The following is a 27339-nucleotide window of genomic DNA, read 5'->3' on the forward strand; positions in this document are numbered from 1 at the left end:
ACTGTAATTCCATAACAACTAAACCATATCACCCAGCATTTTGGATACCTGGCTCCCCTACCTGCCCTGCCCCAAGCAAACAATTCCAATTTTTGACTATCATAAAATCTTTTTTTCTGATATCTAATCTGAATCTTCCCTGTCTCAGCAGCAGGCCATTTCCTCTTGTCCTCTCACTGCATGCATGCTGGAAGAGACAGATCCCCACCTCACTACAACATCCTTTCAGGTAGTTGTAGAGAGTGATGAGGTCCCCCTTGAGCCTCCTCAAGACTAAACAATCGCAGCTCCTTCAGCTATTCCATTTTTCTGGACTTTTTGAAGCCTTATTGCCCTCCTCTGGACACATGCCAGCACCTCAATGTCCTTTTTAAAGTAAGAAGACAAATGAACACAGTACTCGAGGCATGGCCTCAGCAGTGCTGAGGACAGGGGGACAACCATTTCCCTGGTGTAAAAACAAAGAACATAACAGTACAGCTGACCCAGCAAGTTTCAGCCTTGATCCATGAACATCAGTCAGCCTGCTGCAAAAAGAAGTTTTTCCATTTTTGCTTTCACATCCCAGGTTGTGGAAGTTATGCACACAACAGTTTCAGTCATCTTGGGCATCAGGAACAAGTGATTAGTAAGCACTTGCAAAACATGCCCAACTCTATGCAGGAATCACGCAGGATTTATGGTCAAGCCAATCTGGATTTCCAATTTAATATTTAATACTATCTCAAATATCTCTTATCACTCAATGTAATTTAATTTGGCCATCAAAAACATCACAACACAAAAACCTGCTGAAATACTGTAAATACATCAAAAATAAACAGATTGCAATAGAGCACAGGAAGTTTGTAGTGTGGCAGCAAAGGAACTGGCACGAGACATGATTTCATTTAACAGCTCTGTTAATTTGGAAGATTGCTAACAGCATGTGAACTCTATTAGTAGAAAAATACTTACATTGAGAAAGCTACCAACAGCTCCAGGGCAAGAAAATAACAGTAAAAGCATTAAGCTACATCCTCTATCTAGAAAAATCAATGGCAAAGTTTCTCACTTAATAGGACAGGACCATGTTCCTGAGCTTGTTTCAGGGTGAGACAACAGAAATACAATGCTCAGGCAAGCACCAGCTAAAGAAAATTGGGGCGAGAAAAAGTCTATCACACGCAAATGAGTTTTACAGGTGTAAGAGACATGAAAAAAACTAAAATCCTAAAAAGAAATTAAACAAAAGAAGTGGTACTTCTCTGTAGTGCCCTAAAAAAATTAAGATATAGTGTTCTCCAAAAAATAAACCTTTGTGCATTTTGGATTGCTGTTATTTAGGAAGAGTGGCATAAAAAGGGAAAAACACAAGGAGAATAAGACACATGTCCCATCAGGCTTGGGAGACAACTAAGTAATACAGATCAGTTGAACAGAGAAAAGCAAACATACTTGAAGAATGATTTTCTATGAGCCACTGTTCCAAACAGATAAAAAAAAAAAAAATCAACCTACAACACCTGGTAGAGGCTAAAAGAAGCTTAGCCAAAATTAACTATTTAGTTACACCTTAAACATAGCTCTGGTGTAAGGAATAAACACTCAACTTTACTTCCTTTTACACTATTAAACTCACTCTTGATCCTTTTAAACATCATCCAAATAGGCAAACATGGCAACCTTTTCCCACCCTGCAGAATGGGGAAAAGGCAAGATTTATCACCGGTAACAATGCAGAAAGTAGGCAATACTGGCTGGGAAACGAAAGAGCTAGAAGTGAAAGAAAAAAGAAGTCTGCATGCAGCAAGTTCTCCAGCTTTAGTAGTAATGCTTTGTGATTACACGTCCCATAATAGGTCAGACTTAAAAGACTTGCACCAAGTGGTCTGGAAATACACACTTTTCAGGTCATGAAAACCCATCTAGAAAGCAGTTGGAAGAGGGAGGAAAATAAAAGCAAGTGTTTCTTCTCATCATTAAAGAAAGCAGTAATGCTTAATACAAGGCAGTCACCTAGATTCCTTCCAACCAACTCAGGCCATAGAGAGGAGCACAAAAACACCTTCAAACTTAAGTCTACCTTCAAAATCACCATTTTGAATGGCATCACATTATCATAAAAGGAATTTATCTTTCCTTAACACCACAAGAGGTCTAGAGCCTTGTAAAAATAATTAAGTCTCCCTGAACACAACACAGAGGAGAAATAGGAGGTTAAAATCCTACAATTTGTTCATTTAAGTAGTTTCAATATTCTATCCCTGGGCTTTCTCAAAGCACTTTTCTTACTCTGAACATAAACAGACTGCCTTGGCAACTTTTCTTCCCACTCTCCGTTACACAGAACTGCTTCTCAGGTTGATGACATGTCTCCAGAAACTATAACTGCTCATGATAGGAAGGATATACCAGAAATGCACTGTGGGAAATATAGTAACCTAAAGCAAAAATGATTCATGTCTACTTCCATCAGGCTTTGAGTTTGCTCCCATTCCTCCCTCTTCTTTCCAATTTTTCACAGCAGACTTCCTTCCTCGTTCAAACAACCGCAGAATGGTCTGGGTAGGAAGGGGCCTTAAAGATCACCTAGATCCAACATTCCTGCTGCAGGCAGGGACATCTTTCACCTAAACCATGTTGCTCCAAGTCCCATCTAAACTGGCCTTAAACAATTGCAGGGATTGGGCATCCACAGCTTCTCTGGGCAACCTGTTCTAGTGCCTCACCATATTCAAAAGAATTTTTTAATCTAAACCCATCCTCTTTCAGTTTGAAACCATTCCCTCTTGTCAAAAGTCCCTCCCCAACTTTCTTGTAGGCTCCCTTCAGGTACTGGAAGGTCACATTTAGGGTGCCCCTAAAGCTTTCTCTTTTCCAGGCTGAACAGTTCTCTCAGCCTTTCCTCTTAGAAAAGGTGTTCCATCCATCTAATCAACCTGGTAGCCTCCTCTGAACACGCACCCCAACAGTTAGTTCCATGTCCTCCCTGGGACCCCAGAGCTGGATGAAGGGTTCCAGATGGGCTCTCACCAGAGGGAAGCAGAGGGGCACAATCCCCTCCCTCCCTTTGCTGGCCACACTGCTTTGGATGCTGTCCAGAAGACGTTTGGCTTTCTGGGCTCTCAGATCAGGTCCAGCCTCTCATCCACCAGCATCCTCTCAAGTCTTCTCAGCAGGGCTCCTTATATGTTGTTCATATGTTCCCTGTATTGGCAACACAACCATTTGTCAGCCATAACAAATGCCTTACCTTTCCCCTTGTTCTTCCCATGAGGAAAAGTTTCACTGAGCTTTATTACCTATGGTTTCATTTTCCTTCTCACCTTAAACTATATATGCATAAAGAACCAAACACAATCAAAGTATTATGTTCTGGAATGCTTCCCTGATAGTCCTGATCATCTTATGTGTATCCAGCTTACTTTTAAGAATAATTTACTAACAACTCCATTTGAAAACAATATGTCACATAATTTTTCTAAAGAGCCTCTGGTCATTCACTAAACACTAATATCCATCACTAATTTATAGACCACAGCTCAAAAGTCTTCTGTATTTAAGTATTTTTTAATGTAATTAGCTCATCTTCTTAAACAAGACTCAGATGTTTATTTACTGAACCACAAAATAAACCAGGTGTCAATAATACAGCATTTTATCAAAGATAAAATATACCTCACTTCACAATTTAAGAAAAAAGGAGAGGAATGGTCAAACACCCTTTACGTCTCACTACTTACTATAGGCTCAGCTGTCATGCTACAGCTACACAATGCATGAAATAGTATTTTAAGGATAAAAAAATTAAGTGTAACAAACAAATCTGACAAATCTCCATTGAAAAGCTTTTAAACAATCTATTAGGAAAAAAACTATAATACAAAGATACTAGTGAGGAAAACCTAGATAATGAAGCAGGGAAAATTGGACATATGAGAGGTATTTTAACTGTTTTATCTCAGTATCTGCCTCTTGGAAGCAGAAGGTTTTCCTTTACATTTTCAGACAAACTAACAGACTAAGCTCTGTTCTCCACTGCCCACTGGACACTGCTAGAATTCCACACAGAAAGGTGGTTTTCACCCACTAAACAGCTGAGCTTCTTCAAGTTCTCAAATGCTGATGAGCAAAATCACTCATCCTCAAACTTGTATCTTCTGCAATTAATCCCTTCTTTAAACATGTACACTGGTTTTTAAGACTGCACACTGTGCTGGATTCTAAAGTTCAATGTGTCCAACATGCAACCACAAATATAGCAAGTCTCCTAGTCTACACATAACTGTAAACTAAGGTTGGGTATGAAGGGCTGATATCTCTTCAATTTCCCTTACAGTCTTCCAGGTGATGTCACTGGGATGCATGGATGAAGAGAGACCTTCAGCTTGTTCAGCTGAAGAGGATGTCTACAGTCCTGGTACAGCTTCAAGACAGCTGTTATTTTAACAGCTGTTACTTTCTGAGCTCTCTACTGACTGTTGCAACACACCAGCTATCACAAGACAGTAAACATTAGCTACTTTCCTTCCAGGTTCTTCTGCATGCGCTAGAGTTGGCAGCTACCTTACTTCACTGACACACGTTTAAGCAGAGCAGTCAAAGTCAGTAGCAACTCAGTACTTCTTACCTTCACAAAGGTTATGGCTCTATCAGAACTAAATATTTTTTCAGGATGAAAGAGGTATACCAATGCACCTGAAAGGCTGTACACATAAAATATATTTTACAGCTAAGAGGTTTGTAAGGTTTTTTTGATTTCCAGGCATTTTTCAGTACAGTGACAGACCCAAATGTTGTAACTTAGAACCTACGGTATAGTTAATAGTGAGTCCATTTTTCTTGTGCACAACTACAGGATGCCTACAATTATTGCAGGAGGAAAACTAAAGGACCCAATTATTTACACACAACTTGTTTTATCTTCTTTAACTCTAAGGCTTGCTCAATCCTGAAGGCTATCAGATTTCCTCTGCAGTTTCTAATTTCTGAGATATTCCCGAGTCCAGCAGCTTCTCTAGAGTTCTTCAATTAACTAGAACAAACTACAGTGTGGACTTTTAAATTTGCTATACACTGCCAAGATCTCCAAATGCTCAGCACTGTGAAAGAACATGCAGGCAATGTCATCTTACTGATTAGGGACATTTAATGCCATGCCCTATTGCACAAACTAACAAAGTGTCTGCTTTCTTGGAAAGTGGTAATTTTGGAAGAAGGACATTTAGAAAGAAGGAATAATAGGTTTGGAAGAAGCTCAACACAACATTTAATGCAAGCATGACAAGAGGGTTCATCAGCAGATGACTTGAAATACTTCCCCTGAAGAGATACATCATAGTACTTCTAAAGGTTTGAGCTTGGAGTCCTGCACCTCATTCAACTATCATCTTGAAGTTGTTCAGTCTTGGCTAAATAAAAGTATTCTGGTATGCAATTCCCAACAATCCATTCCTTCACTTTCTGGTCATTTTTCTTTAATACTCCGTTAACATTATCAACTGAGCTTTGAGGCACAATAAGAATGACACCTCACAGTAACTGGCTCCAATACTTAAGGGCTGGATAATATTCTAACAAGCTATGAGATAACCCAAAACATACTAATGTCCTCCATTTATACTTTTTTTTTAACGTGACATGAGTTAAAATTGAAAGTTTGTATCTTGCAGATTCTCTGCTTCTAAATAAACTTCAGACAGCAATCTGCAGCAGCACATTATCAGTAGCAACCTCTGCCAGTATAAATTTGATCAATAACAGTCAATTATTCAATTATCTACACTATAAAGACAAGTTTATATTCTAATCAATCTTTACTTGTGCATCTTCATTTACAAAGCCATTCTCCTACAGCAAAATCTCAAGCTGTTTTCTCTGCTCATCACAAACGTCTTTCAGAATAAGGAACACTGTAGGTTGTCAGATCCTGCCTGGCATTTCACAGGCCTTATGGCAACCAACCTTGGAAAAGACACCTGCAGATCACAGTATTCATTCTTTCTGAATTCAGGATGGCAAATAGGCCTCTATTCATCTTTGGAATTTTCTAAAACTGAAGATAACCAAGGGAAAAGAGAGCTGGAAAATGTGTCTGACCTACTCCTGAGTCAAGACATTCTGCAGTTTCTACTCCATCTTCTTAAACCTGCAAGGTATCTAATTAATATAACCAACAGGTCATAGTTAACAGCAGAAATAACTGACTTTCATCCTGCAGAGTCAGAGATCAAACTACACTTTACTGACATCTTCATCTTACCAGAACAGTAAAAATGATAGCAGGAAACAGGTATGGAATTAAAATCATCTGAGCTACCTTATACACATCTAGACTGAAAAAAGCTTAGTCATTACATAGAAAGTTCTGAATTCTCTACAGTTTTGTGAAGCTTAGATGTCTTTCTTCAAGGGCATCCCTGAAATCGCTTTCCCAAACTTACCTCCTTTTCCACAACTATTTTCAAAGAGTCTACTTTAGACGTGTGAAAAGTATACTAGCAATAATTCACGGGGTGAAGTTAGTGGCCTTATTTACTCTCAGGAAGTAAAGACAGAGGAAACTTTGGAAGCTGCAGAGGCACAATTATGTCAGTCCAGATGTGACCTTTGTTCTAGCACTGTTGCTCTCACTTCACTGGTGGATCATAAGCTGCTTCTCACTACAGAGATTTTCCACTTGCAGAGATAACCCACACCTCAGCTTGCATGCTGAAATACACATAACAGCTGTACACTAAACACCATCTCAGCATTCCTGCCTACATTAAAAGCATATGCAAATATGCAATAATTCAAGCATTTGCTACGGTGAGTAGAAGGGATGGGATGGTATCTTGAGCACAGAGAAGCCTTTGTGCCCAAGCCACAGATTTCTTCAAAGTTAATTTCATTCTATCATAGAAGAAAGTCCAACTTTCTTTCAGACAAGGGTTTATAATCAAAACTCACAGCAGTTAAAATTCATTCCAGGTGAACAACAATTTCTGAGCATGCACAGCTAATACACACACAGAGGTAAACATGCAAAAATATTTTTTCAGTAAAACTGAATGTCAATTCTTACCAGAATAATTTATTTTGAGATAAAGACAGAAGTTATTGATGATCACACAGGAGGTCCTTAAATGACTACATACTAATACATTTGTGACCTTGAAAATCATGTATGATCTATTGCTGCCAGCACTAGGATACTTGAGATGCCGTCAAGTCAAGTACCCAGAGTATCGCCTGTTTAACAGCTCACAGCATTGCTCTCCAACCAGGCACCTCCAGGACTCTGCTATTCATCTGCTAAGTTATTCTAATGTTGTTCTAGGCACACACCCAGGTGTTTATTTCTAGAAGCTGCCATGAAGTTCCTCCCGTACCATCAAGCATCCAGAAAGCAACTCTGTTGGTCTGAAAGCTGGTCTGGAAATTTGTTTAAAATTACAACCCTAAGATGAATATTGATATTTTTATCTGTCACATTAATTTATGCTGATTTCTACACTGTTTATACATAGATTTCACTTCATCCTTTAAAATTCATAGAGTAAATACAGTCTCATAGAAGGAGCCATTAGAAATCACAGTCAGTCAAGAATACTGGCTGCTTTAGTATCGATGAGCTAACAGTAAATAGCATTTACACTAGGAATCAACTGTTACTGAAGAGTTTTATAAACAATGACTCTGCTCAAGAAATAATTAAAGACTGCATCAGTCATAACCTAGTAAAGCTTTCACTACTAAAGGCACCTTATCACATCAGCCAACCAACAAAACCAAAACACAAATCCATCTCTGTATCTGGCTGCCTAAAACCCTTCCAGCAACAGCTTTTTTCCTGAAATAAGCGAGGACAAGTTGTGCACCAAGAAACATCAGAGCTTTGCTTTTCAAAGAGGCTTACAGAGGCAGGCATTAAATTTCTACTCCACTTGCACTCAACAGGGGTCTACAGCTTCCCAAGGGGCAGCTGAAAAAACCACCCCAGAGCACTCAAAGGACGAAAGTAGGAGAGGGAGAGCACAGCAAGGGGAAGAAAGAATAGTGACAACAAAATAAGAGAGTAAAGGATAAGAGATCAAAGACAAAAAGAAAGAAAGCAAAGATAATTTATCCTGCCAGAGACAGCACCTCTTGTCAGTCAAGACAAGAAACTCTGCCTCCCAAAAAGAATCTGACACCAGGAAATGGCAGAAGGGGGAAAGACCAATCTGACCTGAGGTAAGAAAAAGAAATGTAATTATATTTTTTTTAGAACTTTGTTGTTTCATCTTACTTTTGCAGCATATTTTTTAAAAACATTTTTTAAAGTAATATTTTTATTCATCTGTATTTTTGTCAGTTTTGACAGTGGGATGATAAAAATCTTATGCAGAATAGATCAACAGTATTTTGATAAAAATGAGAAATTAAAGACATATTTTAAGTAATGTGGGGGCATAATATGAAGCGACAGCGGCCAACAATATATAGTAGTGAAATGTCCCAATGAATAAAAGATTTGAAAGAATAGACTTACATGTATAAAACTCACTGCAACAGATTACAAGACCACTAATTTCTACCTGTAAGAAACTTTGCCAACTGCCTACTGCCTGTTGCCAAGATAAAATCTACACCTGATATCCCATGTGGACATGGGAGAAACATCACAGTCTCTTGTGTCCAGGTTCCAAGTTTTTTGCAACAAAAAAGTTGTACCTAGGTCTCCAACTGAGAATGGGGTGACTTTTAGAGACAGTCTCATAGAAGCTCCAAATAAAGCAATCACAATAGAAAGAACTTACACAAACATGAAATCCACTGCAGGGTGACAAATAAGCAATAAAAAGGAACACTCATAAAAAGCAAATCATACACTATGCCTAAATTTTTTTACAAATATTTAAACATTAAAAACCAAAGAAAATAAAAATGCCATCAAGTGAATCCATTCATCCTTCCCCTATCAACTTATTCAAACTACATTCTCAGAACAAACCTGGCAGGTGGGGCAGAGTAATTTTTCTGTAACATGTCAGAGGCTCTAGTGACTTCTAGTCATACTTAAAAATTAATTCCAAACTATAACAAGTAACTTTGAGTGGTAGAAATAAAGCCATTACCTGCACACACCTCTGATACACAATTCAAAGGCTTTTACCATGCTGCCTCACAATTTTTACTCGGTACAGATCTCACTTCTAAACTTAGTAAATGGCAATAAGCCACACAAAACTTTTCAAGTAGATCTGAACTGAAACATTGGGTTTATACATATTTTCTGAAACAGTGAAACTAATGAGCTTGTCTCTATGCCTCACACTGAATTCCAAATGCTTACTTTACTGTGTCAAAATGCTACACTGAGAAAAAAATGTGGATAACAATTAGGTATAGATATACAGAAAACTATTGGAGCAAGTCCAATCAGACACTCAAGTGATGCTTAAAGAAGAGAGCTAAGATTTAAGATCCTTGACAGCCAAATTTGAATCAGAAGTAGTTAAAATACCTGGAGCAGAAAGTTTAAGATAAAATTCAAAGCTTTAACTGTTAAATCTGGATGTGAGGTAGCTTCAAGAACAATCAATAAAAAATTCTCCATAATCTCATCACACAGTGTACAAAAAAGTAGTTCAATGTTATTCTTTCCCTTGAATTAATGGAATTTCTTCTTGTATTTGAAAAGGGAGATCACAGATTATCTTTTATGCAGTGATGCCTTTCTTTCAGATTCTCTATCAGCCTTTCTGAGGCAAACACCTTTTCAATTTCTGTCCATGCAGTAATTCCCCCTCACACAGCCTTACCTCCTGAGTCACTAACAGCATTCTGCTTGAATTTTCTGATCTGCTCACAGCACCTTAATAATGTTAATAACATTGTTTCTGTATGAGTGAGCAACACTTCTGCCTATAGCTGAAGTTTTGTATACCCTTCTCCATTATGTCTCCATTTTCAGAACCTACAGTTACCAAATCTGCTCATCAGTTGTAAATCCTGTAAAGAGGAAGAACACATTGCATGTGGAGGATTTAGCCCGAATGATCCCAGGAACAAAAATCATAAAAGTTCACTACCTTACTCACATTAGAATATATGTATCCAAAGTATCATTCTATGGTCAGAACCTATCAGATGTCATCTAACACAATTATATTCCTTTCTTTAAAAATACCACCTTACTCAGTCCACCTGTGTGTACAATGTTCAGTAAACAAACAGGAGAGAGCCCCTGTTTGTTTCATCCTCCTCAGTCAGCATGAGCCCTCAGTTATCACAGAGTTCAAAGAAATTTGCACTGACTATGAATTTTCCGACTGCCTTCTCTCTGTAAGCATTTTATCCACAGCATTTCAGTGCAGCCCAAACATCAATGAATTAACTTCAACAACAACTTCTAAGCAAGATCACTCTTCTCTTGAAACTGAGGGAAAACACAGCATGTAAAGAATAAAACTCTAAGTCTGCTGAACTCAGTCACACAATCTGAGATGCTAAAGGATGGATTTTTAAGAATTCTTGATTTTCTACAACTAAGTGCTCTTTCAAAGCTCACTGCTCAGTTAATACAGCTGCAGGTGTGAATGCTCAGATCCCAAAATCCCAAACCAGGTCTTCATAAGGAACAAACAGCTAACAGCTATCCATGAATTCTTGACAAAGTAACTCACCTAGCAGTTCACATGAACTGCAACAGAGGACAGGACAGCGGATCCAGCTTTCCACAATAAAGCTCCACTGTCAACACCTTGGCTATCCTTTCTTTCTATAATATCTGCTCATCTGCTGTACACCCCCAAAGACTGAGCAGTGGTCTAACACAGAAAACCATCCTGCACACCCTAAAGAATGCAGGGTGGTGTGGAGTAGATAATATGCAGCTGTGTACAAAATAAAGATACCCAAACAAGGTTGAATTATTGCTGTCTCTGCAACCTGTCTCTGGTACATCCCAATTCCTGAGCAACATTCTTCAAATATACTGCTGTGTCCAGCAGCTTCTTGAATGTAGTAACAATTTTTGTATTAGTCACTGATTTAGTTTTGTATTTAACAACGGAAATAACCTAACAATAAAGACACAACAATGAACACAAACAACTCTCCCTCAAATGTTATCAGTAATGTAAACATGCAAAAGTATTTGAAAAGCTTTCTTCTTTTTATTTAACACATATGAATTTTATTTGTCTAGTACCACTCAAGCAATTTTCACAGCTCTATAAATTTCCCCCGAATCCTTCGTGTTCAAATCAACATATGAAAGAGAGCTTTTTTACCACTTGTTTTCTCTCTTCACCCCCACCCAATAATGCTAAAAGTATCACAGTTCTATTCCAGTTTTCCTGATTAAGATATAGGCTATCAGCCTTTCAACATCAGTAATTTATATCTGATCTTTTTCTCCCATTTGGTGGTACAATTTTTTTTTATAAAGACCTGAGAGAAAAAGCTCCCTTTACAAACATTTTTGGAGGACCATGATGGTGCAATTATTTTTTTATAAAGACCCAAGAGAAAAAGCTCCCTTTACAAACATTTTTGGAGGACCTTGTTCAGACTCTGCAGGAACAGCAGCAGCTTGGTTCACACAGCTTCCTAAACCAGAGACAGAACTCTTTTACTAAAACATAGCTTCCATAAAGCCAGTAAGTATCTTACCAGTTAAAATATGAATTCTGTTTCCAGCTCTTTTTATCTTTAAATGATGATTCACTTTTCTACTGAAATCAAACAAGTTTAATAAAAAAGCAAATTACTGTGTTCAAATATTTCCAATCACATTTGCAGCTGTTTACATTTAATGTTACCATTTTTTGTGCCTAAACATGGCTCTTGCTAGTCAAATTGTCACACTAACTCATATTCAGATACTGCACTACATCTGTAATTAGATGCATTAATATGCTACCATAGAGTAAAACTAACAAGAGTATGAAACACTTTGCATATGCAGTTAGAAAATGCTTTGGAAGACTCAAATATTACTGCAAATTCAAAAAAATCTAACTGTTTTATGTTATGTGTCATCTGGACTTCTGTTGTACAAAAGAGATCTCAGTGGCAGCAACCTATGAAAGAATTTATGCTTATTCTGTATTGTGAAATACAGCAAACTCCTTGTTTGGAGGAGATGCAAGCAAAGTAAGCACTGGAAGGCACCAAGTTGTAACTAGTCTCACTGAGGCACATTTCATTACTACACACCACACTTCATCAACACTGTATCTTGGGTACTTTGTACGAAAAAGATGTAGTCTTGTTAAGTGAATTAGAAGTTTTACAGGCAAAAATATATTAATCCTGCAGTTCGTGTGGCACCTTTCTAACTGACACCATATGAAGTATTAAGTTATGTATCAACTGGTTGAGCCCTGGAGTTTGTAGTATCCTTCTGCAGCTCAAGTATGACACAGTTATTGCATCACTACAAAGGGCAGAAATTACTCTTGCTATTACTGTTTTCAAGAAGTTTGTTTCAGATTAAGTTTTATGTTTTATATTGTGACCTTACAGAAAACATCATCAACTCAGACTCCCAATCTTTTCACTGTACAGCCAGAGAACTGGAACTAACATTATCCTTATACTAATGGTTTTCAAGTGGTTGGTATATATTCAACTCTAACTATGATTTCTTGAATTTCAAAGATGAAGTTACATGCATTTCCTTAAAAAAAATTACTTATTTACTCTTCCACTACAAATAAGCCCTTGATTTCGATATCTCTAAGCAAAACATTTATGTATACACACAAAGAAAAGGAGCACAGAAACACTGGCTCCCTCCACTAAAAGGATCTCAAAGCCAGAGAAGAATATTTGGAAAGGCCATGTGGTCCTGACAATCACTGTTCTCCCTCCTTACTGTGTTACCACCATCCATGTACAATTTACTTCACTTGGGACTAGGATTACCTACTGATTTTGTAAGAAGTACTGACAAATGGGAACCTGCAAAAAACCCCAGAACCTGCATTGCTGATAGCTCCTTGAAGCTTAAAGACTACCTCCTTTAGAGAGAAGAAGCAGAATAGGATGGAATTGGGTCTGGGAGTGAGGCAAAGAGCATGAGAGATGGAGAACTAAGTGATGCAGGTGATATGGAACTGGGAGCCCTCTGGAGATGCCAGCTGTAGGGAATTTGAACCCAGGCCAGTAAATGCTGTTGCAACCTAGTTCCACAAAACAAGTTGCAAAAATGGTCCTGTAATGATATTATTGGAAGTCGCAATTCTCGATTTTTCTGCTGTCCTGGGTGGTGTCTACTGCCAAATAAGAGAATCATTGCCACATGTTCACAAAAAGACAGAACCTGCAATAAGCAAAATACCTCCTCATAAATTTTCCACAGTGTAAGAAAAAAAAAATTACCTACCTGTTCCTTGTAGGCTGCCAAATATTACACCATCACCTGTTTCTCCGCAGAGGGGTTAACCCAGAGAAACACAGCATATTGCTCCTATAAAGGGGAACAATATGAATACCAAGACCAGGGAATGACCTCATGTTGCATTCTACAAAACCAAAGGCTAGCCTCTTAACACCAAATCACAGAAGAAAAATGGTTTTGAAAAATTAGAAGAGCCTAACAATGCCGAGAGATAAGTACCTAACTCTTGACAATATTACCAAGGAAGTCTCTTGAACACTGAATAAACACATTAAAAGAAACAACACCAATTCAAATTCTAGTTGGTGTCCATTTCCCTGGATTTGGGAGGAACAGAAGTCTGGACCTCATATGTGAAATGAGAGCATAGTGAAAAGGCAGGCTGTGGTGAAACTTTTTGTGAAGGATAACAAAATCTCACTTTTTAAAAAACAACAACAAAGCCAAACAACCAAAATACCCCAAACAATTGTTTTGTAAAGATTATGCCAAAGAGACAGTCAAGAAAGCCCAATGGAAAGTAAGAGTAAATCTCCCTCAGATGCTTTACAGCCTACTTCAAGTCCCAAGCTTTTAGAATTCTAACTTCTCCAGCATTTACACACCCAAATACCTATGTTTCCACCATAAAACTCATACAACATCCTGATTCTGTCAAGAAATATCAATAAATTTTGTTTGTAACTTTGTGTACGGACCATTTTAAAAAAAGTACAGAGGAAAAAATTAACATAAACATGATTAAAACTTGCTTTTTCCCATACTCTTCCAAGACAGCCGTCTCCAGACTAGTCATACTGGATCAAAAACTATCAGCTGTGAATAACCTTGCACAGTTCCAAAGCAAGAATCACCTTTCTTTTTGAGCATATAATTTCTAAGGATTTACAGAGTTCTACCAAAATCAAGCCCCCAAACCTCTTCTCCATAAAGCTGGAAAGCCATCCCATCCATACTAATATATGTTACTCTATCCCTGCAACTAAAGTTGCCTTAAAGAACATATCTGAAGTGTGAAGTAAGAGGAGAATCATTGAGAAATTAAGAGACAGACTAGCTTTAAAAAAAAAATTACAAGAATACAGTGGTAGATGTCATTTGTAATCTCACAGTATTCTCATGGTTTCAGAAATGCACTGTTTGTTCACACACACACCTGAGAAGTCCACGTCCAGGATCCAAAACTCACATTCGCTTACCAATTAGGTAATTAATTAGGCAATTATCTCTTTTTTCCTAACTAGGTGTGTCTAAAAGAATCTGCTTTGGAAAGGGAATATTAAGCCCAATTTCATACACAGTCACTCTTTCATAAACACCAACAAATATCAAAGATAGGAAATGTAATTTTCCCTGCCACAAATACTTTACAACCGAAAGGAAAATTCATGTTATAGTCTCCATAAGAAACACACAAGAAAACCTACTTTCAAATTATATTTTAACAAAAAGAAAGGGCTGGAATGTCTTTTTAACAAATATAACCACTTCTTACAATAGTCCATGCACTTGTCACTGAAAATCACTAAAGAACAACATATGATATCACTTATGACTATGATAAAACTCGCATAATTTTAACCTGTTCAAGTTAGAAAAGCCTGTATTCCACTACTGTAAATTAAATAGAGTATTATGGATACATGCATAACAGCAGATACTTGCAGACTGCATAATCCTACTACACCACCACCAAAAGCAACTTTGTGATCAATCATTCAGTTAAAAACTGCATCTTTTACCATAAAAAATCCATCTCCACCCTCCTGGGAAAACATGAAGGCAGGGGGAGGAAGGGGAGAAAAAGCAGCAGCCTTACTTTAACAAGTAAACAACCAAAAAAAGTTAGTTGATTCAGGGAAGACAATTCTTTGATAGAGACGCTCACGTACTTGCACAAACAAGAAGTCTGCAAAATACTGCAACACACACCAAAAACCCTGCCTAAAATCAAGCTATCAACTGGAAGTCAGCAGTATGAGCCACAAATATCGAATTCTCCTATAATGTTTCTGTCAAAATGTTTTATGATTAGATGAAACGTACAAATGATAAATTAGATAAGAGAAAATGAAGACAATACTATTTTATGTTCCTAACATGGCAGGAAGTTATCTTTTCAGACGACAAACCTTGGTTTTATAAAATACTAGTTCAAACACTTTACCCACTGGTAAACAAGCAAGGAAAAACCAAGCAACTTTCTCTCCTGGTTTCATACTCCCATCTTTTCCCTGCAGAAATTCCTTTCTTAGCTTCCATCTCTCCCTCCACCCTGCTCCTTCTGACTAACTACCCACTGAACTCCTGCACGGCGGTAAACACAACGGGACCAGAGGCAAGCAGCACACAGAGAACACGTTTCTCCGGCGGCCTCAAAACATGCTACTACTACAACAGCACCGGCCTCCTCGGCCGCAAGGCAAAACCGAGGGAAAACGGGTAGATCGCGGGGCACAACCACCCCTCGTCAGGGCCAGGCAAGCTGCTCGCACACTTCTGCCCTAGGCTCCGCTTCCCCGGCACCCAGGGGGGCCCTGGAGTGCAGAGCCCGGCGGGACCGGCCGCGGCCGACACGTCGGCAGGGCCGCCCCGCGCCACCGCCCACCCACGGCGGCCGGGCCCGCCGGGGACGCCGCACCTCACTCTGCCCGTCCTTCGGGCGGAGGAGCGGGGCGGCTCGGCCCCCACGCCGGCCCCTACCTGCGGGCCCGGCCCCGCCCGGCGGAGGCCGCGCGGCGAACGGGCCGTACCGGCCTCCCCCGCTATGACACTGCAGAGCGCGGCCCGCCCGCCCGGGCCTCTCCTTCCTTCCGCCGCCGGGCCCCGGGCCCCGCTCCCGGCGGCGCCATGATGATGATCGGGCCCCACCGCCGCCGGCCCGGGCCCCACCGCCGCCGCCGGGAGCGGCCTGGGCGCCCCGCGCCGCTCACCTTCATGTCGGGACATCCTAGTCCAGAGACGGCGGCCCAGGCCTGTCTCGGGGCTCCCGCGGGCAGCTCGGGCGCCGCTGCGGCCTCGCCCCCCGCCGCCGCCCCGGTGCGAGAGGAGAGGGGCCGGGGCTGGGCCGGGAAGGGGGTGAAAACACAAGAGGCGGCGAGGAGCCGGCCTCCCTCCTCCTCCTTCTCCTCCTCCTCCTGCCTCCTCGCTCGCCCTGCGGGGGGCGGATCCGGCGGCAACGGCTTCCCGGGCGCCGTGACACGGTGACTCCGGGCCCCGCCGGCCGCTGGCGCCGCCTCCCGCGCCGCTCCGCCCCTGCCGCACCAGCGACGGCGGCGGCCGCGCTGGAGCCTTCCCGGCCCCGGCCCCTGCCCCTTCCCCTTCCTCCTCCCGCCCCGGCCGCGCTGCTGGAGGAAGAGGAAACTCCCCGGCAGGGCGGCGGCCCTCCCGCGCGGGCTGCCGGGCCAGGGCGGGCCCCGCCCGGGGCAAGGAAGCGGTCGAGGTAACGGAACCCGGCACCGGCCTGACCCAAAGGATACGCATTAATCAGCTTTTTTTATGTAAAAGGAGCGGAGAAAGAGCGGCAGAGAGCAGCGTGCCCTGAGCCGGCGTTCTGTCACTGATAGCGTTATTCATTCTGCCAGATTTGGGGAGCTGCGACTCCAGGCACAGGGCTGGAGTCTTTCCTTCGTGGTTTTTCTTCTTGGGATTTTTTTTGTTTGCTTGGTTTTGGTTTTTGTTTTGTGGAGGTTTTTTGTTTGTTTTGGTTTTTTGTGTTTTTTGGTTGGTTGGTTGGTTGGTTTTTTGGTTTTTTTTTTGTTTTGTTTTTTCCGGGTTCTGCTTTTGTCAGGCCTTCAGAGGACTGCCAGAAGTGTTCTTCAGTTAAACTCCAGCTCTGTGAAAAGGATGCCCACGTTGTGCCGTGCCCACCGGCACCCTACTCACAGAATCACAGAATAGCTTGACTTGAACTAGAAGGGACTCAAAAGGATCATGAAGTCAGACTCCTGGCCCTGCATAGGACCAGCCCCATGAATGATACCATGTGCCAGAGAGCGTTTTCGAATGCTTTTTGAACTCTTTCGGGCTTGGTGCCGTGATCACTTCCCTGGAGAGCCCGTTCCAGTGCCCAACCACCCTCTGGGTTAAGAACCTCTTTTTAATGTCCAGCCTAAACCTCCCCTGACAAAACTTCATGCTGTGCCTTTGGCTCTTGTCACTGCTCGTCATAGATAAGAGATCAGTGTCTGCTCCTCCTCTTCCCCTCACGAGGAAGTTGTAGACTGCAGTGAGGTCTCCCCTCAGTCTTCTCCAGGCTGAACAGATCAAGGGACCTCAGCCATCTCTCATATGGCTTCTCCTCAAGGCCCTGTACTCCAGACAAGTGTCTTGGTCTGTCCACACCATAAGGACTTTTCGTCCTGTCATTGTTGGCTTCCTACCACTTCATGGAAGCTGACCAGTCTTGAAATGAGTGAGAGGCCTGCAACAGGGCCATGTTCCTTCCCTGGTTCAAATGCACAGGGCACATATTTCATGCATTTTGTTTTTGCCTTTCTTACTGTGACTTCCTGGCCTTTCCCTAGATTCCATCCATGATAATAGCACCATCTTTTTTACCTTCTTCCATCTGCTTTTGTTTTCTTGAAGTTTTCCATCTACTGTGTTCATGGCATTCCTTCATCTTTTCCCTTTGCCAATCCAACACCTCTGTCTTCTCCACTGTCTTACACCACAGCTCCCATATGTCTGCCTCAGCTGCAAAATTCTTAAGCATTTATGTTGGTGAAATGTCTTCTCAGTCTGTTTCAAAGGCCATGAGGGTCCACATCAGTGCAGCTTAAGTATCAAGGTGCTCAGAAAGGCAAGAGTGAACCAGAAGGTGTTGAAAGGAGGAAGTGCCAACCTCGTTCCTGGCACCACCTCACTCCCATGCCAGTTACATTATACAGCCTCTGCTTGACACCATACATGCATGTGCACTCTTTGTTCCTGGTACAAAGGTGTTCCTGGTTTCTGAGCAGCTGGTTCACTTCCAGCTTTCCTTTAGCTACATGCAGTTTCATAAACAATGCCTACTGAAAAGATAGCTTGGATCTAAAAGTCTAAAATTCCAGTCGGTTGTGGGCATTTCCAGTGGCAGCAAGCAATACCTGTGAATTCTATAAGGTGTAGGGGATCATTTTGAGGACCATTTTGATGGGAGCCAGTGACTTCACTGCTTATGAAAACAGGAAGACAGTCAATGACCATGCAAAAAGAAGTATACCACAGATGACAAGAACCTGAAGAGCACCTTGCAGCTGTCATAATACTCTCTACCAAACTATGAAAGCATGTCTTAGGAGTGTTTGTCACCAGTCTAGTTCTGATGACAAAACTGTACCTATCCTGCCGGCATTTCACAGCAACAGTACACAGACTGGAGCAGTTAGTAGGATGTATTTTTCTACTTTATTTTGTCACCAACAATTTTAAATGCAAATGGCAAGTGTTTCACCCAGCTGTAAATTACAGACCACCAGTTGCTCCCTTTCAATCCCTAGAAGAGCAAGCTAGTTTGCAAGCTAGTAACTCGGCTGGCTAGAGATATTTCATTTCTGTGAGAGACTGTGGCTCCTCCTGAAGATAACTTTCCTCTCTCTGAGCACTACAATGTTGTGTTGACTGTACTCGGTTTTATCCTGTTACACAAGAGTAACCTCCCACAGGAACTTCTCCCCATGCATCTGATAAAATACAGACTGCATGCCAGGTATTTCAGTGGGACCGGGAAGATTCTGTGCCTAATCTTGGAAGTCCTTGATCTAATCATCTTGTTTCTCGGCATTTTAGTTAAAAATCAGTTCGATAAACTTTCCTCTATTAACTGTTTCTCAGATGGATATCCCTTGAGTACACATGGTGCCTCTTCCGTAGTGTTTTCTCCATCTTTGTAGACTTGAAATCCAAAATTAAAACTGCAATACTGTTATTATTTCCTGTTTTCTTGCCTTAAGGCCTGTATCTATACCCAAAGACATAGTATAGATAAAAGCCTTGGTGCTTTTGGAATAATGCTAGAATATGCCTGCACGTGCAGCATTATATGCAGCACCTGCATTATATCCTTCAGTGGGAATTTTGCTGATTGTCTCTTCTGCAAATATAGCAAATACTGCAAATGTAAGATGATTAGTGATTAGGATGTGGCAACTCTGTCTGTATGTGCAAAGAGCTACATAACAGAATTTGAATGTCCTTTACAAGGTCATGGCCACCAGTAGAAAATAATATTTTCTTAGCATTATCGTGATATTAACCTATACTGTCCTGGTTTTGAATAATACTGTTTCTCAAACCCACATGCTGCTATTCCGCAGGCAGAGTGAGAAAGAAAGAGTTAGGTTTATAAAGTTTTGGTGTGGATGTATCTCTCTGCCTTTAAGGAAGAAGCCTGCCATAACTGGGTTTCTTGGTCTTTCTCTCCCATACACCAGAAGAATTCATAGGTGATAGTTCCTTTAAAGCCACGAGGGAAAAAAATTCAACATTAGTATCTTCCCAATGGATTAAAGCAAGCTAAGAAATAAAAATTTTCTTACCCAAAGTCATTCAAGGTCAGAGCCAGACAAGGGACTAGAGACCCAGTTCTCACAGCTTATTAGGCCATTGGATAAGCCACAGTGATAAACAGAAAAATTGATGGATTTTCCCAGCATATAATAATACTATGATAAAATTTATGTCTGAAAGTCATAAAAATCCTCTGAAATAAGGGAAGAAATGGTTGTATGGCCTCATGCAGTTCCTTTCTCTGCCATTGTAAAAAGGGTGTCCGGAACAGACCAGGAGAAGTTTGACCACTGAACAGTGGTCACTAAACTTTGAATTGAATTGTAACATCCTAGAGCCAAACTCCTGAGTGTTACATTAGGAGACACTTAATCGCCATTAATGTCCTCAGAACTATTCACTCCTTTGTAAACTATTGAAAGCCCGCTGAGACTGTTTTTAACTTGTTTCAGTGCTATTATGTCAAGTGCCTGCTATGCTAACAGGCTTCATCCATTTGAGGAACGCTTTACTTTGCTTGTACATGTCAGTACCAAAGTTGGGCAACCCACTGCATGCCACAGGAACTCCTGGCAGGTTTGGTGGTTCAGGCTCACGCTTGGAACTAAAACCACTAGAATGGTGCAAAACTCACATATATCAGTTGCTTGCTCATCATTAGATGCATATGGAACTGTGATGCATACATACTCAAATATCAAATTTGTACATTGGTACATGTCAGGGCCTTCCACTGCACTTTTCCTTTCTGCTGTTTTTCTGTCTCCTTTTGCTCAGTAGTGGTTCAACAGAGTTGAATGATACAGAGTTGCTTCCTGGCTGTGTTCAGCATATGTAAATAAAGCTTTTAAGAGAAATACAGTCTTGCTGCTTTCTAATTTATGAGGAAAGCCCCAAATAACTTAACTTATTCTTACTTTCTGTTTTACTTTCTGTGCCAAGGATGCCTGGTTTGCCATGATAATGGTCCAGAAAACACAAGGACCTTGGGATTCCTATGGCTGGATTTTAGGATTCCAGGTAGGAAATGGTATTTCTACATAAATAGTTCTTATTAACTGAATTTTTTCATGTTCCCAGGGCTGCTTATGGTGTCTCTCAATCCACCTTGAAGTGTCCAAATCACCGGAACTGCACAAGTGAAATGGTAGGAATCAGGAACATCAGATGGCTTTGCTTAGTGAGTCCCTTTTGGAGATTTTGCAATGGAATACAAGCATCTCACTGGACAAGAGTAGACTTGAATTTTCAGCAGATTTTTTTTTTCCCTCACATGTAAACTACTTGGCCTTAGAGCTATACCCTGCAAGCACAACTAAATATACTATAAAATGCTCATTATCAGTTCAAACTGTCACAGACATTTCTTTTATGAAAAATCCTCTCTTAGGATTTTCCTGCTGAAGCTGAGAAGTTCAGCAACCAGACATAAACAATAGGTTATCTGCTGCTGTGGAATGTAACAGGTCTGCCTGGATTGGCCCAGATTGAGTGTTTGGAAATAATGGCCAATCCAGAACTGAGCTCTCTCGGACACAGTCCGAGAGAGCAAGGTTTGTTGATCATTCTTTACTTTCTATTCTTAGGTAGTTAGCAGCTTCTGGAAACTCTCTTTTTCTTTTTCTTTTAGTATAGTTATAATGTAATATATATATATATATCATAACATAATAAATCAAGCCTTCTGATCATGGAGCCCATCTCGTCTCTTCCTTCACCCCGAAAACCTTGTGACCAACCGTCGACATCAAACTTTTATTTTAAGTTCTTATTTTGAATTCTGGACACCACTAGGATGTGCAGTGGAAATGCTGTGCTGCTATGTCCATAATTTACTGGCAACCAGCAGTTGCAAAAGCAGTTTCATTTTTTCAAACATACAGTCCAGGAGTAAAGGTCACATCTGTCTTCTTTCCTGAGCTGTGGTGATGCGTTCATTTTTTTAATCTTAAAATTGAGAGGCAGATGCAGTTAAAGGATAAAGGGGTTTTTATCTGATTATTTAGTAAGGATTTTTATGGTGCAACAGTTCGCCAAGATGTAGCATGCTGAAAGGTACACTCCCAATAGATCATGTATACAATTTTATAGACTTTGCAAATTAGCATTTCCAGTAAAGATGCCCTAATGAGAGGCTTGAATGAATAGTGTGATATCATCCCTTCCTGAAGAATTTCTTCCTGGACGGGCTTAAACCTAGTTTACAGGATGTATTTTAAAGAGGACCTTGGTTCCTCAAGATAGCGTAGGGCTTTCTGGACTCCAGTTGCAGGCCTTTAGGATGTTCTGGCCTAACAGAATACCAGGACTATGTTAAGTTACCAGATTTAAGGAATTACAAGTATGCATGTTAAGAGCACTGGGGATACATGAAAGGTATATAAAAGAAAAGGCAGAAAATCATCATGGCATGAGTGATATCCCCATATTCACCTGCACATACCCTGAAATCACTGCCACTCCCAAGCTCTCTGTAACAGATTTTGCATGATCCCAGAATCCTTTTGTGAGTCGGACAGGTGGTATTAAGAGGTTAAGCTGGTGGGTACTTGTACACAGCCAGACATATGTGTGCAGGCACTGCATAGAATTCTAATATACTGCTGCTCTTTTCCTTCTATCAGCAAGTGTGTCTGGACTTCAGCAAAATGAGGAATTGCCTTGTTTATCTCCTCCAGCATTCAGAGGTTACCCCAGATTGGTCCTTCACTACTGTGAGCTTTCATCTTTTCTGTAGTCAGTTTTTGATGCTAGTTAAGATACCAGGTGTTGATATAAAGTGCCCCAGCTTACTCCTTCTCTTTGACTTTTCTGACCAAACCTTTATAAAGAATTTGAGCCAAAACAAACACTGAAAATTCATCAAATCATTCTGTCCTTTTACAGAAATACTCCAAACTGACCACATACCCTTATAATGGCATGGCTTCAGTAGGCATACTGTTCTTACAGGACTTAAAGTCACAGCACACTAGGAAATAGAAATAGCTTTTAAAAATTCTCCAGAATCCAACTCTAGAAGAGGACAAAGAAAAAAAGAATGTATCCTTTCTTGAAATTACTTTTGCTGTTCCTTTGGAGGTTAGTGCTGAACAAAACAATAATCCTCCGCTTGATAACCACAAATGTTGCCATTTTGACTTCATTTGTGTGAATGAATGAGAAACACAGTGTCCCAAGCACTGTTCCCAAAAGGAGGAGATATCAGGGATGTATCTTGTGTACTTACAAAGCCTTTTTTCTGTGAACAGGAGGAAACAATTAAAAAATTATCTGCTCATCACCATAAAAACTCCTCTGCTGCCCAGATGTGTTTTTTGCACGTATTTCTCGGAGGCATGCTGCAATACTGGTTCAGGCTATGAGCTACGTTTTCATTACCCTCTGGGTTTTTTGGCCCTTTTCTTCCTATCCCCTCTCTCCTTCTAATCAACACCTGCACTTATTCACAAGGAATTCCCTTATTCAAAGGGAATTCAAATCATTGAGTGATTCTCTTTGACCTTTTTCAGTGCAGATCTGTGCCTATTTTTATAAGCTCTGGATACTGACATACAGGAGACAAGCTACTCTTTGCAAAACTTGGTGGTTAATCTTTGGATCTGTATGCCTCTGCTTCAGTACAATTCAAGATTGGTACCTTATGCCTAGACTTTGCAATTCACTTGCTGAAATCATATGGTGTGTGAGATGCTATGGTGAGGTGATACAATGCCAGTCTCCAAAACTGGCCTCAGACTTGAGGAGGCCTTCATGGCTGGCTCCTTTTCTATGAGGACCCTTGTGAGCAAAGGGGCACTCTAGAACTCACTGCAAAATCTCATCAGCTCCAGGACTATCCAGGTTAAGTGCAGCATGGCAATGCCTGGGGAGGCGTTTGCCTGCATTGCTTATGTCTGCTTTGCAGGCACAGTGCTGAGGAACAGAAAGGAGGTTGAAACTCCCACAGTGTCAAAGACTACTAGCACATGTTGGAATAAGGGACATCTCTGAGTGCACCAGAAGTTTTCAAACATACATAATTTCTGCTGGAAAAAGCCTGTACTATAAAGTGACAGCTGAAAGCCAGCATTGTGGGATATAAAAACCAGGTTTATGTGGGTTTTGTCTTGGCCATAGCTGCTAAGTAGCAACCCTGCAGTAAAACAGATTATATCTCATCATTCTCTTCTTCTTCTCTCCCTAGAAATTTTGGCCTGCATGGCTCAGACAAGCATGTATCTGACAGTGTATTAGCAATAAAAAAAAAGAAATGAGAAATTCAATACAGTTAACCTGGAGAGAAAAGACTGCTTTTACTTGAAATGCACAAAATTACTGCGTGTGCTAGGTGCCTTTCTCTGGTTCTGCAGCAGGCATCTCTATTGAAATAATTTGCTGTAATATTCTTAGCTGTTGTTAGAGATGCATGACTAGTGATTTTGGCTTGCCCTTTTCCAGTCATCCCTCATTTTCCCCTTCTTCCTGCAATGAAACTGGACAAAATTTGAGTTCCAAATGCAACTTAGCTATGTCTGGGGCACCACTAAATGACAAACAGGTCTCATCAAGCTTTAGGGTTTTATGCAGGCATGCCTTCTAGCAGTTAACTAAGTCTTGCCTATCTCCTCACATATTTTCCTCTGAATGTCAGAAGCCAAGCAGTTTTCTATTCTCACTTTACAAATTTTAAAATTTTCCGTTAGGGAATAATTTGAAAATTTATATTTTGAAAATTTGTTTCTAAAACCAAGTGTTTCTGGTTTTCAGTTGCCCATGTAAATACTCAACACTCCCTTTTATTGTAGCCTTCAGCTCAATGCAGGATCTTTGCAGGTTAGACCTCAAACAAATTAGCAAGATGATTGGTGATACCATTAAACTGGTATCAGAATACTGGAACAGTGCTCAGGAACCCTCCACAGGAAACTGCTCTGTAGGTACCTGCAAATAGACGCTTGGACTCATTTTGCAGCAGAGAAACTGTTCGTGCAAGAGGCAGCCAGAAAAGCCAGTGAGCACCATATGCTATTGTATACAGGGATAGTGTGCTCTCACTGTCCTTTAGTAAAACCGGGAATAAAACTCATATTCATTCTGTCTGCAAGCTAGAACAGAGGCAGATGTGTGCAAGCACCTGGAAAGAAAAGAAGGTTATCTACCTGCCACCTTCTTATCCTGGTAAGCAGGCTTTGGCAGAAGAGGGAGTACAGCAGTTCTTTTTTTTTCCCTTTTCCTCCTTCTAAAGTTTCTCTGTAGTAGCACAAGCACTTACTCAGCTAGTTTTAGATGTGTTGGAGAGATGACTTGAACAGCAGTCAGGGCACATCAGAAAACCAAAAAAGCAAATAATGGTATAGACCTACCCAAAACAACCCAAACCCAAAAGAATGAGAACCCCAAACACACAAGACGTATTCTGCAGTCATAAGATCACTGCCCATGATCAGCACTGCAATGGCAGCATTACACCTGTCACCCAACTGTTTCAGGTGTAGACTGAGGTACCAGAGCTAGCATAATGCCCGTGGGAGGGGGTAATGGTACTATGTCCTGGGAGCTCAGTGCATACACACAGAGCAGGCAGCTGCACCTGAGTCACTCTGAGTGCTCAAGGTGGCTTGGCTGAAGTGACACAGAGCATCTCTTCATTCACTTTAAATCCCTGCACTGCAGTGACAACCCATATGACTCAGTTTTGACAAATCAGTGCATGAGAAAGAGAAGTCTGTCTTTGACCTTCTGTAGCAGTTTTCAGTCCTGCTTACCAGAAAGCAAGAAAATCGCTTTCAGATCTGCAACAGCATGCTTGGCTTCCTCCATTGGCCCAAGTTTGGCCCAAGTCCTCCCCTGAGTTCCAAGAAGCAGGAGTAGGTCATCTTGTCCTTCAATCTATATTCCCAGAAACAACGAGCAATAGCCAGCATTTCATTACAGAGGGACCAGAGAAATTTATCATAACAAGGCTAGCTCTAGGGGACCAAAACTTTCCAGCTTGTGAAGGTGTATGAGTGAAGCACTCTGATTGGAGGCATGTCTCCAAAAAATGTAAATGAGCCACAAACCCCAAGTTCTGAGCAGAGGGGTTTAGTCACCACATTAGTTTTAGAACACCAGGACTAAACAAAGTCCAAATCTGTACAAGGTGTCCAGCGTCAGAGGAAACATCATTTCTGTTAATGAGACATTGCTCTCCAATTAACACCAACATGAAGATGACCATTTAGCCCCTCCCAGAATACTTGTGCTTGATGCTCGTGTGGCGCTGGGTATTGAATTGCCAAGCAGCTGCTCTTCCGTGTTTAATCAGCAGGTGTGGTGATGTTGCACGGAGGAGGTGATGACGCCCCTGCTTTTCCTGCACATCAGCGGCGCCGATGGGCTTGGGGCTGCGTGTCACAGTGTCATCTAGTGGCCGGTGTCCACCTTCTCGGCGGGGCGACAGCACACAGCAACGATTCTAATTCCCCAAGGCCGAAATCCTATGCAGGTTTTCAGTGCTTCTTCAGAGACAGTGATGGTGATGCACCCCGTGGAGCACAGTCCTATCCCCAAGCGGTTTTATTAGACATATGATGTAGGCATCAGGGCATCCCGAGGTAGGGCTTTTAGCTAAATTTGGTGAAGCTTCTGGTAGCTCATCATGGTACATACTTAGAGAAACCTAAAGTGTGTGCACCTTCAGTTTTGTGTGTCCCATCTCTCTGTAAGTCCCTCATCACCATGGCACTGCATGAACTGGCAGCTAGCACTTCGATGAAAGTGTTTCATGTAACCTCCCTACTTCTTTACTGGAGAATATTGCCACTACAGAAGGTCCAGCTGAGTGGCGCACTCCTCGTCTGCCTCAGCACAACCAGACAGCATCCGAGAGAAGCACATTATGCTAGCAGTGGTTTTGTACTAAATAGATTAGGAAAGACTCATACACTGTTTTGTCACCAAAGTTGCAAAGACAAAAAGGTGGAAGTCAATAATGGCTTACTGAGACAGGGCTACACCAAGGCAAGAATATCAGCTTCTGATAAAAGCAAGCATAGAATATGATTTCACACTCTACTAATGCTCCATACTCCACTGAGTGTTCCAGTTACACTGATTTACAAGGGAGAGTTGTATCAGTAGTTTTTCATTTAGACACAGCTCTTCAATAATAGAATTGTACACAAGAGTCACATCATTACAATAATAACAACAGTAAATTTTCTTTTACAGTACAGATGAAGCCATTGGGACAAGTAACTGTGATGTTTGCTCTGATCAAAGGTAGTCAGTACCAATGCCTACAGATTAAAGTCATCTCTAACTTCCTACTCTAAGACCCTTTTCTCTACATTTTGTCAAGATCCTTCTTCCATGAGAAACATTTTGTCTCGGATGCATTAAAATTCAAGGTTTAGTGGCTTCACTTGCAACCTGGCTGAGTAGCCATCCTTTTTCCAGCTCTGACAGCTCAGTATTTTTGTGTATGGTTGACCAGCAGAAAACTGAGGTGCCGTTGCAAGAGA

The 27339-nt window shown here is 41.1% G+C and overlaps 1 protein-coding gene across 1 annotated transcript in view; it reads right to left on the bottom strand.

Moving 5' to 3' along the window:
• The window catches only part of KCMF1 (potassium channel modulatory factor 1), a 47274-nt gene extending 30434 nt beyond the window's left edge, over positions 1–16840 (bottom strand). The window contains exon 1 of the mRNA XM_030968310.1: positions 16291–16840. Within this exon, the coding sequence (XP_030824170.1) occupies positions 16291–16840 (550 nt within the window). The remainder of the gene's footprint in view (positions 1–16290) is intronic.
• Positions 16841–27339: the final 10499 nt, after the last annotated feature.

Source organism: Camarhynchus parvulus, chromosome Z (genome assembly GCF_901933205.1).
Source record: "Camarhynchus parvulus chromosome Z, STF_HiC, whole genome shotgun sequence".
NCBI lineage: Eukaryota > Metazoa > Chordata > Aves > Passeriformes > Thraupidae > Camarhynchus > Camarhynchus parvulus.